Here is a 15,956-nt window from a genome sequence, read left to right as displayed (position 1 = left end):
GTTGTCTTGAATAAAAGAAAAATTTACCTGTGTTTCATATGAAAAGAAGCAGTCCAGAGCTGACCTAACAGGTCCAGGTTCATCAAGGGCAACTTCTGTTTTATTGCTTTGCCTGATTCAGGATGTCGCATCCATCTTATGGCCCAATATGGCTGCTCTAGCTCTACCCATCACATCTGTATTCCAGCCAACAGAAAAGATGAAAGGTCAGAAGAAGACATTTCATTCCTGTCAGCATATATTGCATATATCACCTCTGATTATATCTTGTTAGCCAGAAATTGGTCATATGGCCCTACCTAGCTGTAAGCATTAGCAGGACTTGAATGGAAGCATTAGCTTTGCCTTATAAATGATCTTAGTGAGAAAGCTTCTAGTTTCTCACCATTAAGTATAATATAATATTAGCTGTAGGTTTTTGTACATGTTCTTTACCTGGTTGAGAAAGTGCCCATTTATTCCTAGTTTGCTGACGGGTTTTTTTTTGTGTGTTTTTTTTTTCAAATCATGAATTGACTATTAGATTTTGTCAAATGCTTTTTCTGCATCTATCAGTATGATCATGTGATTTTTTTTTTGTTCTTTTCTTCTTTAGCCAGTTGATGCAATGGATTACATTAATTGATTTTTGGACATTGAAGCAGTCTTGCATACCCGGGATAAATCCTAGTTGGTTGTGGCATATAATTCTTTTTATACATTGTTGGATTTGATTTGTTAATATTTTGTTGAGGATTTTTGCATCTATGTTCATAAGAGATATTGGCCTGTAGTTTTCTTTTCTTGCAATGTTTTTGTCTGGTTTGGTATTGAGGTCACGCTGACCTCATGGATTGAATATTCCCTTTGCTTCTATCTTCTGAAAGAGATTGCAGAGAATTGCTATGATTTTTTTTCTTAAATGTTGGTTGGTAGAATTCACCAGTGAACCCCTCTGGGTCCAACATGTTTAAATGAAAAATTTCACCATGTTGTCCTTGGAGGCAAGTCTGAGGCCGAGGCCTTGGGTGACGGAGATGGTTAAGTTTATTGAGCTTATTTTCCTTTTCTTCTAAATGGGGATAATACTGCCTCCTTATGGTGTTGGAAGGATGTATAGTACCTAGCACTGCCCAGCCCAGCCACAGTGAACACTTATAAATGGGAGCAATTTATTTTATTAGACCAGAATGACATTATGTGTTGAACTGTTGAACTCACCATTTCTTGTATACTCTTGGGGATGGAGGTGGACAATTCCTGATTTTTCTGGTCTTTTTGGCTTAAGGATAGCTTAATCATATGTTGGAACTTTTTTCTTTTTAAAAAAATTTTATTGGGGAATATTGGGGAACAGTATTGCCATTTCAATCTTTAGTTGCAGGGGGTGCAGCCCACCATCCCATGCGGGAACTGACAACCTTGTTGTTGAGAGCTTATGCTCTAACCAACTGAGCCATCCGGCCACCTTCCGGCAGCTCAGAGGCAGCTCATTGTCTTCAGTCTAGTTGTGGAGGGTGCAGCTTACTGTTCCATGTGGGAATTGAATTGGCAACCCTGTTGTTCAGAGCTCGCGCTCTAACCAACTGAGACATCTGGCCACCCCAACTTTTTTCTTTTTTAAACGTGGAGGAAAAAATTTCAATAAGGAACCTCAAAAACCAAATACCACTCTAGTGTGTCCAATGGAGAGGGATACTCTATACTGAGTCTGTTTAAAAATTGACCCCAGTGGGTCTCTATAAAGAGCAGCTATCCGGTCACTTGATCAGAGTATGCCTGTGCATTGTTTTCTTCTTTCTTTGACCTTGGACTGACTTGTATAAACCTTGGCTGGTGCTGCAGCCCATAAAGTGGCGGTCTGTCGGTCCTGGACTGTGGCAGGACAGAGAAAATAGATTCCAGGCTCATCCTCAGCACTGGGGACGTCCCTTCTCTGCTTCCCTCCATCTTTGTGTAAGATCTTATCCTCTGATTTATTTCCAGTGTGTTCGCTCCCACCCTAGTGGAGATGAGCAGTGTACTGATTTAAGAACCCTGATGGGTGATGGTGGCATGGTCAGGAGGAGGACAAGTCAAGCAGATTGCAAGCCTTTTTGCAGACGTGTTTCGGGTAGAACTACAGCCCAGTCAGAGCTTTGCACATACATACAAAAATGGAACTGAAAAGTATTTTTATATGTGCCTGATTTGCGATAATGGCAAATTCATGGCAGGAGCCTATGAAACCAAATCAGAAGGGTTTTTCAGTGTGGGTAGCAATAGCCACTGTGTGTCCCCAGAATTGAGTAGGAGTAGGAGACTTTCTCTGGAGCTTTGGGGTGTGAAATTCACCAGACATACCCACCACGGCTGGTGAAGGCCGGAGGGGGAGCAGCACAGAGCAGGCCCACCTGCTCACACTGTTTGCCCTGTGAGGGGGCCTTCAGGGAATCGTACATTCAGTACATTCTGCCTTGGCTGCCGTGACATCTTTCTTCACTACGTCTCTTTCTCAGAAAGCAGCGGGGCACAGTGCAGTAATAGAAAGGGCGGCAGTGATTATTTGAGAAGGTACATACTTCATTTCAGACCAGATAACTATTATCAGCCTAGATAATTTCCATGAGTTCTGAAATAGAATTGGCACACACACCAGGCAGCGTGTCTGCTTATGGGCTAGCAGACGGGGTACAGGCCTGCGGGTTCTGAAGGGCATTTGCAGTTAGACCAGAACTGCAATCCTGGAGACTGTCTTTATTATGCAGAAGTCAGGATGAACTAATGGGAGTGCACTCAGGTTTTTCATCGGGTTCCATTTGGAAGACCGAGGTTTAGTGGACACTGTATGTTCAAGCCCCAGTCTTTCCAGCTATCAAATGGGGGGTGGATAACACCAAAGCACAGAGGTGTGTGAGGTTTAAGTATCGAAGGTTCCCCTTCTTCCTGAATGTCTCTATCAATCTAGCCAATGTGAAATGTGTGTACCTCACATCATTGTAGCAATCTGTTTCCCACATCAGTTCCTTATAGCCAATCCAAGTCCCTGGAATGGGGCCCTAATCACAAAAGTGGCAATTTTTTTTTTTTTTTTTTTAAGCTCAGTGATTATTTAACAAATATTTTCTGAGCCAGGCACTGTGATGGGTGCGGAGGATACAAAGATGAGTAACCCACAGCCATCAGGGAGGTCACACTGGACTGGCAAAGACAGGTATTTAAACTGACGGTTATAGTATGGAAAATGAAACAGCAGAGATGGGCAGAGAGATTATAAGAGGACAGACAATGAGTACCTCCCCCAGTCTGGGGTGTTGTGGAGATGAAGTTAGAGTGGAAGAGGAATTTGGGCAAAGGGAACAAGCTTGAATAAAGACATGGAGTTGAGAAACATCACGGTGTGTTTGGAGACCATTAAGGCAACTGGTGTTGCTGGAGTGGGGAGGCGTGGGGTTGGAGAGATAGGAGTTGGCTAGATTAAGAAAAGCCTTGGGTGCCAGGTTAAGGAGCTCGGGCTTTATTCTCAAGGCCAGCAGTGTTCCAGGGACAGGGCCTGTTTGCGAGTTTAAAGGGTCAGGCTTTTGCATTTGGAATAACCATTGAGTTGAGCACCCCTGGGTTAGGTGGGCAATGCTTATATGGAAGGTGGCTTGGAGAGCTTGACACCTGGGGCTTCTTTTAGGAATACCTGCAGCTGTCTGGGGACAGAGACAGTGAGGGCTACAGGAGGTACAGATGGAGATAAGTGAAGGGGTTTAGGGTTTACAGTCTGATTGATTAGAGAAAGGGTGAACGAAGAAGCAAGAGCCAAGTTTGACCAGGGTTCTCCTTTTTCTATCTGAGGCTCTGTTCACACCCTATCTCTCTTGGAAGAATTTTTCTGACCACTGGCCCAAACTTTACAGCGTTAGCCCCATTTCCTCCACTCATTGCATCAAGTTTGTTTTGCTTTCTCTAAGAAGGGGTGGCAATTAAAAAGTAGGAACTGCATCTTATACTTTTTTGGGGGTACGATTTTAGGTGTTTAATATTATTGATGCATAATATTGTTGGGGCTTTAGGCAGTTTATGTCATTTATCTCTGGCTTTCTTCTAAGAGAGGAAGGAAGAATTGAACACAGATGTCAATTGGGAGGTTTCCTCCATCCAGAGGAATACGTTCATGACTTGTACATCCAGAAGGGAATGTAAATAATCAAATACACATTAAAATCATCCAAAAGGAATTTCAGAGATTGGGTTTTAGAAGAATAGGCTAACTTTTCTGCCATTTAGTTCTGGAAACAACTCACCTGGAAAGACTCCTCTCTGGTGGGCTAGCAGTGGCTTGACCATCCGGAACAATCAATTTAATCGTGGCACAATCGATTGCGGTTTCTGAGGGGTTCCCGCTTGTGATTCCCTCTGCAGGTCCAGAGCCCAGCGCCCAGTGTGAACTGTCGCCCGTCAATGCCTCCCATCCGGTCCAGGCCTTAATGGAGAGCTTCACCGTCTTGTCAGGCTGTGCCAGCAGAGGCACGACAGGGCTGCCACAGGAGGTGCACGTCCTGAACCTCCGTACCGCTGACCAGGGCCCTGGCCAGCCACCGAGACAGGTAGGCACAGGTGCCAGCTTTCTACCCATTGCCCCTCTGAGTTTGTAAAGACACTTTTCTGAACGAAGAGTCTTTTGTTTTTCATTCTGAGTCTAACAAGGATGCTCATATATGAATGTACGTGGGGAGGAGGACACGCCATACACTGGACAGAGGAAGATTTCAAGTAACAGGTTGCTCTCTGGTCTGGGCAACTCGAGGATGTCTCTCTCTAGAGATTTCATGGCTTTTTAACTTTTCTGGCCCCCCATATTGGAAAGAATGTTCTCAAGAATTTCATCTTTTAAACATGGCTGTGAAAAAACAAAATTAGGTGCCATTTCTCTGTAATTGTAAAATGCCTTTCCCATCTCTTCCTGTGTCCTGTCTTGCTTCTTTCTTTGCTTTGTCTTATGAACCTATTGCTCCTGCAAGTTAAGTAGGGAAAAGGGAACACTCTGGAATAAAGATGGCAATATTTTGTACTTGCATGAAAATCCCTGGGGATAGTAGCTCCTTATGCTATCCAGGCAGCTTCTTGAAGATACCGTGTTTCCCCCAAAATAAGACCTAGCTGGACAATCAGCTCTAATGCATCTTTTGGAAGAAAAATTATTATAAGACCCAGTATTATTTTACTATAAGACCAGGTATAAAATAATATGATATAATATATAATACTGGGTCTTATATTAATTTTTGCTCCAAAAGACACATTAGAGCTGATTGTCCAGCTAGGTCTCATTTTCGGGGAAACAGGGTAGTGGTGGTTTTGGGGAGGATGATTCTAGTGACTCAGTATTTACTCTCTTCCCACTGTTGGAAGCACTTGTGTATTTACTTTATGAAGTCCTGTTATTATCCTCATTTTACAGGTGACAGGCTGGTGCAGAGATAACTTACTTGTCCAAGGTCAAGTGAGTTAAGAGAATGAGTTTTAAAACTAACATTAAGAGAGAAATGGCCTCCTTTTTCCTGTGGCTCAGAAATGACCTAGATTGTGGGCGAATGGTCATCATACTTTTTACAAGATGACACACAGTTGTCATTCTTTCTATTTCTAAGCTTCTGTCTGTCAGAAATGTTATCACTCAAGTATTCTCTCTCCTGGGAGAGAGAAACCAGAAAAAAATTCTGATCACAGTGAAGTGCACGAAAACTGATGCAGAACGGAATTTATCTTTGAGTTTTCTTCTGGGCAAGAAGGTTAACTGCCAGAACCATTTGTTTGTGTGCTTCACCCACTCTGCCTTTTGGGGGAGTAGAAATAGGAGAGGCAAGGTGTCCAGAAGGAAAAGCAAACTGATTTTAATCTTGTGAAAGTGTGCAGCGTTGGCTCATTTCAAAGACAAATCGTCTAACCTTTCCAGCTACACTGGAAATTATTGTTAATAGTCTTGGTTGCGTGCCATTGTAGCTGCAACACATATTTCAGGTCAGATTTCTTTATCCCAGTAATATGTCTTTAATTCTTAACTTATGGGGGAGAATTTGTGGTGGGAGGGAAAGGAGAAGAGGAGGAAATGCAGTTCCTATGAAGTGTTGCTGACTCCAGCAATTCTTTCGCAGCAGTAATTACTCATTTTATATATGCTTCTCAGAGGAACCAAGAAAGAAGAGAAAGTTCGAGCTCTAACAGAAGCAGCAATAGCAGCACATGCTGGATGTTAAATTGTGCGGTACCGTTGTTGACTCTGAAAATAGATTCACATAAGACTATTGGACAACAGAGCTCTCCCACATTTGTATTGACTGGAATTCCTTTGAGGACATGGCAGTACTGAAGATACATAAAATTAGCAGCCATCAGCGACATAGTGCGTCAGTGAGGAGTAAAGGAAGAGCCTGTGGAGGATAGTCTCTAAAGTTTCTTTCAAAATCTGACTGTTCTTCTTCTTTCTTCAGTATTTATATAGTATTAATATGTATATGATTTTGGCTTAGTGATTTGAAGATATTTCTGAGACGAGGCAACTAAGGGAAATTGCGTTCTTTCCTTCTTTGGGGACTTTTAGGAATTAGATGGCTGTAGTTCAGTCCTGTTTGAAAACAAGATGTTGGGATAAGTGATCTTTGGAAATTCCATCTGGCCCTGAGCTGCTCTCCTGTAGTGGACCTCAGAGTGTTTGATGTGTACGGAGTGAGTGTAGAGGACATCAGCAGTGAGTGTAGAGGACATCAGGCCACGACAGAGAGAATGAAAGAGTTTGTTTGTGGGTGGTAAGAGGGAGGTGGAGAAATATTAAATCTCTCTCACTTTCTTCAGATATGACTGTGGAGATACATTACGGCAGCTGTGCGAACAGTTTTTAAAAATCATTTGAACCATATGACCCAGCAATTCCATTCCTAAGTCAAATGTACTCAAGAGAAATGAAAACATATGTCTATACCAAAGTTTGTCCACAAATGTTCATAGAAGCATTATTCATACTAGTCAAAAAGTGGAAACAATCCGAATGTCCATCAACCGATGAATGGATAAATCAAATGTGGTCTATGCATACACAGGAATATCATTCAGCAATAAAAATGAATGACATACTGATAACATACAACAACATGAATGAACCTTGAAAACTAAGAGAAAGAAGACAGAGACAAAAGACGACATTTCATCTATGATTCCATTTAGATGAAATATCCAGAATAGACAAGTTTATAGTGATAGAAAGTAAATTACTGGCTGCTTAGGGCTGGAGGATAGAAGGGAGAAATGGGGGTTGACTGCTAATGGGTACATACAGGGTTTCTTTTGCAGGGGACTAGTGTTCTAAAATTAAATTGTGGTGATGGTTCCCAACTGAATATACTAAATGCCATGGATAAATGTCAGTATACTAAAACCCACTGACTTATACTTTAAATGGGTAAATTTTATAGTATGTGGATTTTATCTCAGGAAAGCTATTTAAACAATAACTTGACCTGCCAATATTTCTAATTAGCTTGTAAAGTTTACCTTAACTGTATTCATTTTTTTTTTATACCAAGATTGGTCCTCCAACCTAAATTTACCCAACTATTTCTGTTATTCTTCCTTGGTAATTTGATTTTTATAGATATGCTATTATATGTCTGTGTTAAAAATCACAGCCAATCTGTTTTCAGGGCAGTAGTGGGAGGACCAGAGGCAGCCTTTGTGGGTGTCTCTACTGGGTGTTAAAGGAAAATATTTTTCAAAATGAAATGATAAATGTTGTTGCTTATAAATTAGCATAAGGAATGCCCTCCTGGTTCCAAGCCATAATTGAGCTTGACTGATGACCGCTGTAGTTATTTTTTGTGATGTCCTCCTTAAATGTGAGGGGATTGCTAAATCAACCCTATTTCCCCTTGGCTGGTTATTGGTGCATGATCAGCATTAAGACCTATTATAAATCATCCGTCTCTAACATTTTACTAACTTCCTACATCGCAGGCACCTTAAGGTGTTCTTCAGCTGACATGAGGCTGCTGCTTTTCCTGTGTGGTGGAGGGGACAGCCTTCACCTGGAAGCAATAACTACCTCAGGTTGACAAGATTTGGAGAAACAATTACATTTAAGTTAGATAAATACTTTTACAGGCCAGCAGAGAATTTGTGTGAGGACTCACTTGTTAACAGTAGTGTACATAGAGCCTTCTGTGGCAAAGCCCTGTTTTGCCATTGGCCTCGCTGCTTGGTTCTCATCAGGACAGCGCAGACCTATAGTTGTATTTTTCATCTGAAACCACACCTCTCATTTGTAATCACTGGTTTTGGAAACAACAGCCTTGGAAGGGAACAGGAAACTGGAAAAAGACTCTGGCAACAGAGGAGGGCAGAAGAGGGTAAACAGCCTTGAGAAATCAGCTCTGTCTTTTAGAATAAGCAGGCCGGTCTCATCCTCTAAAACCAGCTCCTTGTACTCTTTGACTTCAAAGTGAAATGCACCCCTCACCCCTCACCCTCTGTCAGTTTGGCCCCTCAGGGTGGTTTCTAATTCCCCAGAAGGGTTATAGCACCACCACTGGCTTGTTTACAGTCACATACTTTCATTAGTTGCTGGAATGGCAACAATTTTGCTTCCTATCATCTAATTTATATTGTGACCTGCTTTTATGTGGTGATGGGTCTTTTCTATTTCCGATCTACCTAATTGCTTGCTCATTATGAAAAGCTGCTGAGGATAAGCCTCTGGTTAGCATTACGTAGTGTATATAGCAGACCTTGTTTCATTGCGCTTGGCTTTATCGTGCTTCACAGATGTTACATTTTTCACAGATCCTCCACCAGCAAAAAGATTACCACTCACTTTATTGCGGTGGTCTGGAACGGAACGTGCAGTATCTCTGAGTATGCCTGTAAAAGATATGGGCGTTTAAATTTATGTACTTGTTTTGACATTAAAAGAGCGACTGTTAATGGGTGTGCCAGTGACTGGCTGTAGGGGTGGAGTGAGGACCTGGAGCCTCCATTGTCTTGGGAAAGGGGCCAGGTTTAATAACTTGAGTGTCAGAAAGCTCCAAACCCTCCTCGCTTTCATGCATTTGCTTATTCTCTGCCTCATTCCAAAAACAGGATTTGGGATGGGCTTACAACAATAGACAGACCAACAGTGTAAGCAGAAAAGCAAAATGAGGACAAAAGGAAAAAGAAAAGTGTAGTTTGTTAGCCATATGGGTTAATGTGGTTGGTATGATTGAGTTTGAAATTTGGCTCAAAGCTTCTTGGCAGGCAGGGCCAAATGGGATGTGTGGTTAATCACACATGTGGCTCCGAGTCAGTTTTACTCTGGACCTTCTCTGAGGACTGTGGCATAAAGTTGTCCGTTTCCTGGTTCTTTCTGAGGACAGGAAATATCACAATCGGGAAAAAGAGAAGGAAATAAGCACATCTAAAGTGCCAACTGTTCTGCTTGCCTCTGAACGGCTCCTTTACCCCTCAGGTAACAGGAAGAGCCAGGTAGGGGTGGTGGCCGTGCTTTCTGTGGGCCAGGCCCCTGCCCTGCACTTGTCTTCTGTCTGCCAGCCCGCATCAGCCTGAAAGGGGGAGGAGGCTGGCACAGCGGACGGGTCCTGCAGCCCTCTTCTGCGCCGGGTCTGTTGGACCCAACAGTCCAAGCTTTCCCCACACTTCCAGTCCACTTCCCTTTTACTTGCAGCCCTTACCTTGTCCAGTCTCCGTTGGCTCTATCTGCTAGGTGATCCAGCACGTCACCTCCCCAAGGTTGGGGTTTTGTGCGTAGGCTCATGTGATAGCTTTTCCCAGTGTTCGGAGTCCCTTTTCATTCCCTCCCTTGTGACTTTGCGGCAGTGTTAAGGTTGATCTGTGTGTGGCAGTATCTGTTTTTTCCTTTTGGGTTTCGGAGATTATCACATCAGGTGTCAATAATTATAAAATGCAGGGCTGAGCTCAGGAACCCTTGCACTCTATGGGACTGGTACTCCTCACACTAAATGCCACCTCCTGACTTGATTATTTTCCTCTCCTCCTTCCCCCCATGAGGCTTTCAGCGGCCTTCACAAAAGTAACTCACCTGTCCTCTGCTTCTGATCCACTTCTTGTAACCAAACTTGCTTGAACTGTGTGATAAGGGAGAAGAAGCACATTTAGAGACTCTTCCTGCTGTGAATGAAATACAACACCTTCAGTATGTGGATTTTGCCATCTGATTTGACATCTTTTTTGCTTACGCTGAGGACTCTAGCAGTTCAGGGATTAAACACTTTTGGAGATTCCTACTACCTACCTACTTACCTATCTATCTAGATGTAGTCTTTCCCCTGTTTCTACAGTATTAGCAGGTGGACATCTTCTCTTGTCCCCCTCCCCCTCAGTTATTAAAATATAGACACACCAGTGCGGCGGGTGGGGAGAATGGTTGTGTGTTCTCACGTTTACCTATCACCACTAAAAGAACTAATACAAAATTTCAAGACTAGCTTTTTGGGGAGTGCATGTGCAAGAGCAAAAATAGCAAACGAACACGAGCGCACACTGGCTGCATTCCTTCTATATCTGGGGCGTTTTTTGCCTCTGCTGTTATTCATGAAAGACTTCCCAATGCTAGTCCTTTGTGGAAGCAGAAAACAAAACAAACTGAAGGCTATTTATGTTTCAGAGATCTTACAGGTAGTATGTCTAAGCAAGTGTCAAGCCCCTCCCACAGACACTGGATATTGGTGAAATGCAGTTAGTACTAAACAAATACCTTCTATGTATAAACACTGTGTGGTGTTTGTTTCAATGGAGGTTGCTTTGGAAATCACCCCAGGATGACATGTAAGATTACCACTGAACTGTCCATTTTGTCCCAGATCTACAGCAGATATATCAGAGAGTGACACTGACAACAAGGGTCACATTTCTCAAAAAACATTTCTCCCCTCCCTCCACCTCCCTTTCTCCTCTTCCCCCCCTTTTCAGCCGCCCTCTCCGCCTCTCCCTCTCTTCCCTTTCCCTCTGCCTCTCTTCCCTCCGTTCCCTCACTAGAGGGTTGCTGTGGAAGTCACTTGATTAACTTGAAAGGCAACTGAATGTGACTCTCACATAGGATTGGAGGCCGTAAATGAATAGGACAGCCACATCATTTAAAAAGAGTTGTCCCTTCACAAGAAGATACTCAATGCAATTTAAATGATCACACCCCATTGGGCAGTATGAAGGTACCAGAAGTAGACAGAGGAGCAGGTGTGAGAACGGGACGGCAGCTAGACATCCGGCTGCTGTCTCAGTAGAGGACAGTGCAAGTCAGTTAAAACTGGCCAATGCTAGTCGAGGATGGTTTTCTAAAACACTGGGGCAGGATGTTCAATCTGAAACTCAGCTAACTCTCAAATAAGAACTCTCCATAAACCCAGCGTGAATTTTAGAAAAAGTGAAAGCAGAAATCAGAGTGGTAATAGTAAACATCAGGGTTTAGTAAACAAATCAGAAGACAAGCTAAGCAAAGAAGTTGCATTGTTCCTACCAAGATGCTGGCTGGCCACATTGCTTAAACCCTGTCATTTATCACAGTAATGTCCAGATGCTATAAAATTGCCCTAGGAAAGCACAGCCCCCTGCCCCGCCAGAGGGATTGGGCCTGGTCAGACTCTGCCATTTTAGTATGAGGTAATGCTGGGTTAAGTTGTTTGTTGGCTGGGAGCTGACAGATTGAAAAAGCCTCTCTTATTGCCTCTTCTCTAGTCTGGGGAAGAGACTGCCTTGACCCCTTCTAAAATTTGTCTAGCAGCAGCATTTTCCAGCTTGTGTGGTGTTTATCTTTATGGAGGTTAGGGTTACAACCCTGACCCATACTACTGTTGCTATGGTAACTTCTCTTGACTTAAAAAAAAAGAAATTGTATAATTTCCTGAAAATGTTGTTAGAAAATGTTTCTTCAGGAGCACCCTCCGCATTTGAAAATGTGACTCTTTGCCCTTAGAACTTTTTGGAGAGAATTTTAAAAAGCAATAGACTAAAGTAAGGAGCAGGTCTACAAATCTGAGATCCAGATGTGCTGGTTGGGCACATGCCCAGTTTGATATGTGCAGACTATCCTGATAGCCAATTTGTGCTTTCTTGTTTCCATTGCTTATCTGCTGTCTTGACATTTTGTTTGAGAATAAAAGGAAATTTACTGCTAATATCTCTGATTTAAAGACACAAATTCTGCACAAGTAGTTATTATGTTACTTTCAATCATTCCCCCCCCCCACTGTGTTTTCTAAATATTCCTGTGAATGGTAGACACGTGTTTAATTATTTTACTTTTCTTTCTCCCCCAGTGAAGAGTCTATGTATGAACTTGGCCCTGCTAATCAGCTCTCCACACCATCTTAATTTCTCTTTTCCTAGCCTATCCCACCTCTTGAATGAGTGAATGTCTGTGTATCTGCCTTTCCCTTCGTTCCTCCCTGCAGCGTGACTGTTCCTTTCCTTAACTTATCACTGGGGAGTCCCTGATGATGCCCTTTTGGCCAACTCATGGGGTGCTGGGACCGGAGGCAATCTAGTCCCAACCACATTACAGAAGAGACCACAACCAGGGAGTGAGGCGACCACTTATTCACTGCAATGAAGAAATTGGTTCCATTGCTGGATGGAACCCAGGGATCCCAATTCCTGTCACTGAGTTCTTGCTTCCATAACACCTTTCCCCATTGTTAACTCTTCCTCTGCTCCTTTTTCTGCACCCCCTTTTCTGGCATCTCTCTTTGGGTTTCATGATGTTACCTGAGCTTGGTTCTCCTTCTAGCTTTCTATCTGTTTTTCTGTTTCTTTCCCAGCTGCTCTTCCTTCCTTTTTAGGGGTTCTTGACTGAAGTGCAATACTTGACCCTTATTTTCCCATCTCCTCTGCTTAAAGTGGTTTGCCTGTTCTCAGGATTTTGGTTGTCACCTCCATGCCAATGATTCCTCCAACTCTCTCCAAGCTTCTCAAGGGGAGCTCCAGTCAGTCTCTAAAGCAACTTACCGTCAGGTCCTACCTTTAGTTCCTGGGGCCTGAGATGTGCTGTGGAGGAGTGGCTCTCAGTATGGTTTTGTCTGGTGTCAGATAGAGGGCTAATCTCGGCTCTGTCACTTCCCAAGTGTGTCACTCTGGTTGAGTCACTTAATTCTCTATGCCTCAATTTCCTCATCTTTAAAATGAAGATGATACCATAGTAGCAATTCTTTAGAGGGTTCACCAAGGATTGAGAGAGGTCTCTATAGCACTTGGGCTGGTTTTTGTGCCTGGCACGTAGTACACAATCAGATACTAGCTGTTTTTCATATCTCCAAAACTGAAAGTAAGAAACTTCCTGAGCCAGTCTTCTTCCCCTTACATTAGTGCTGGTTTATTAGTCCAACTTCCCTGTCCTGTCAGTGTCACCGCTACCATATTTCTGGGGACTTTTGAACCATCTTGGATTTACCCGTTCTCTTCAAACCCTGCATTTGGTCAATCACCAAGTTTTATTGACATTTTCTCTGCAATTTCTCTTGAATGTCTGTGTTCTTCTCCACTGATCGTTTAGCTTCCTTATCCAGTTTCCTGAGACTGGCATCTTCAGCCTTAGGCTCTTATTCTTTTAGTCTAGCTTGTGGACCACTTCATAAAATCAGTGTTTCTCTATAAATACTCCCACAATTCATTCATTAGTCCATTCATTTACAGACCTATTCAATGAGTTACTTATGGAGAACCTACTGTGCTGGTAGATACTCAGTTTAGGTTCTTATTCATCTTTACAGCTTCATCACTTGTTTCTCACATTTAATACAGGGTGACAAATGATATAACCATTATTTGTTATAAAATTAACAAATGTGCAGGAGCCCAACGGAGGGAGTGGTAATTCTATCTGCAGGTGAGGGAAGGATTCCTAGAAGAGAACATTTGGTAAAGGCCTTGAAAGTTAAGTAGAAGTTGCTGGTTACCAGAGAAGGGAGGCCTCAACACACACACACAGGGAAGAGCAGAAAACTTGTGTGGAGGAAAATTCTTCCACGTATGTGGTGTGGCCAGTGTGCAGATCAGGGAGTGGCAGACTATGGCCTTTGGGCCAAATCCTGCCTGCTGCCTGTTTTTGTACGTATATTATTTAAATACCATACAGTTCACCTGTTTAAAGTATACACACCAATAGTTTTTAGTGTATTTATAGAGTTGTGCAGCCATCGGTTCTTAGAGTTGTGCACAATCTAATTTTAGAACATTTTCCGCACCCCAAAAGGAAACTTTGTACCCATTAGCAGTCACTCCTCATTCCCCACGCTCCCACTCGTTGCCCTAGGCAACCACTAATCTACTTTCTTTCTTTATAGGTTTGCCTATTCTGGATATTTGCTGTAAATGGAGTCATATATAATATGTGTGACTTTTGTGACTAGCTTTTTGCACTTAGCATAGTACATTTGAGGGTCATCCATGTATTAATTATTTCATTCCTTTTTATTCCTGAATAATATTCCATTGTATGGCTATACCACATTTTGTTTGTCCACTCATCAGTCTGATACCTGTTTTTGTAAATAAAGTTTTATTGGCGCATAGCCACGCCCATTCGTGTACATCTTATCTGTGGTGGCTTTCTCAGGACAGTGGCACAATGGAGTAGTGTGACCTGCATGGCCGGCAAAGCCTGAAATATTTATGAGATGGCCGTTTGCAGAAGAAGCTTGCCAACCCCTGGAAGAGAGGATGGGAACAATGATGAGGGGGTGGGGCCAGGAAATGGAAGATGAGAATGAAAAGGCAGCACGAGTAAGGATTTGGACTTTGTCCTATGGATCAGTATTTCTCTAAGTGTGTGTGGTGTGTGAACCCCCTGTATCTGAATCCCTTGGAGATGCTTAAGTGCATATTCCTGGGCCTCACCCTGGCCTTTCAGAAGAATGCTTTGCTTCATACCTTTTTTCTTAATTCTACCTGAACTTCTTTCTTAATTCTCTCAATCCTGCCATGTGAGAAGCCCGTGTGTAAGTCTTAACTTGTCAGCACACCCTTTCTTGATTCCTTAACCCTCCTCAACCTCTCTTTTCTAAACATTCATTGCTCTGAATCCCTTCCTTCCCCCCAACAGAGTCTGCACCTCCCCAAAGTGTGGAATTATGTTTTCTTGTATTATATGAATCATGTATGTTACTCCCACATACCTAGCTGGAGAGTGCACTTCTTAAGGGCAGAATCCAAGTCTTGGCCCTTTTGAATTGTGCATATTGTGTTCTTGCATGGGGTCAAGGATGTTATTTAAAGTATCACTGAAGTCTTCTTAAACTACTCCCCCTTTCCACAGTTTACCTTTACTTGATTTGCCTTGTATCAGTGGACCCGATGTTTTGTCCCCAGGCCCCTCTTTAACTTCTGTAGCTGCGCAAGTACCTTCCATTTTGTATTACTGCTTTGATTTATTTTTCCTAATTAAATCTCATGCTACTGCAATTTAAATTCTCCAGATCTCTGTTTCAGTCTTTCCCCAGCCCAGTTTCAGAGTTTTGTTAACAGTTGTTAACATTTTTCTTTACTTCTTCAGATTTTAGTCATCTGCTAGTCAACTAGTTAGTTTTTTCGCTCCGTAGGGTAAAAAGCTATAAATGGGTTTTGACTCCATGCTGCTCCCTTGAGTGGCTCATTTGATCTGAGCCGGGTTTGAAGTTAAGCCATTGAAAATGATCTGTCCTCATGATGTAGGGGGTGACATCCAGCCAATTCTTAATATTTCTGGAATTAATTAACCTTGATTCTTCCAATTTGAAAGAGGTCATTTTACATTACCTTGTATTATTGTTAAATACCTGATGACTTGATTTTTTATTTATTTTTTTATTTTTATTTTTTGCTCAGTGAGCACTTAAAATATCTCTGCCTGTATAGTAATTTGTTCCCTGTTTAATGTGGCTTTTTCCTTTGTTTACTCTGGACCCAAGTCTTTCTAGCTTGTTTTCTAAGTCAGCTCAAAAGTTGCTGGTCATTGGATTTGGCAGCCTTTGCAA

The 15,956-nt window shown here is 42.5% G+C and overlaps 1 protein-coding gene across 1 annotated transcript in view; it reads left to right on the top strand.

Annotated features, from left to right (window-relative positions):
• TGFBR3 (transforming growth factor beta receptor 3) overlaps positions 1-15,956 on the top strand; it is a 185,861-nt gene that overhangs the window by 69,956 nt on the left and 99,949 nt on the right. The window contains exon 3 of the mRNA XM_019753067.2: positions 4,369-4,553. Within this exon, the coding sequence (XP_019608626.2) occupies positions 4,369-4,553 (185 nt within the window). The remainder of the gene's footprint in view (positions 1-4,368; positions 4,554-15,956) is intronic.

Source organism: Rhinolophus sinicus, linkage group LG06 (assembly GCF_036562045.2).
Source record: "Rhinolophus sinicus isolate RSC01 linkage group LG06, ASM3656204v1, whole genome shotgun sequence".
Taxonomy (NCBI): Eukaryota; Metazoa; Chordata; class Mammalia; order Chiroptera; family Rhinolophidae; genus Rhinolophus; species Rhinolophus sinicus.
Note: the sequence above shows the minus strand (reverse complement) of the source record. Positions and strands in the feature narration are given on the sequence as shown.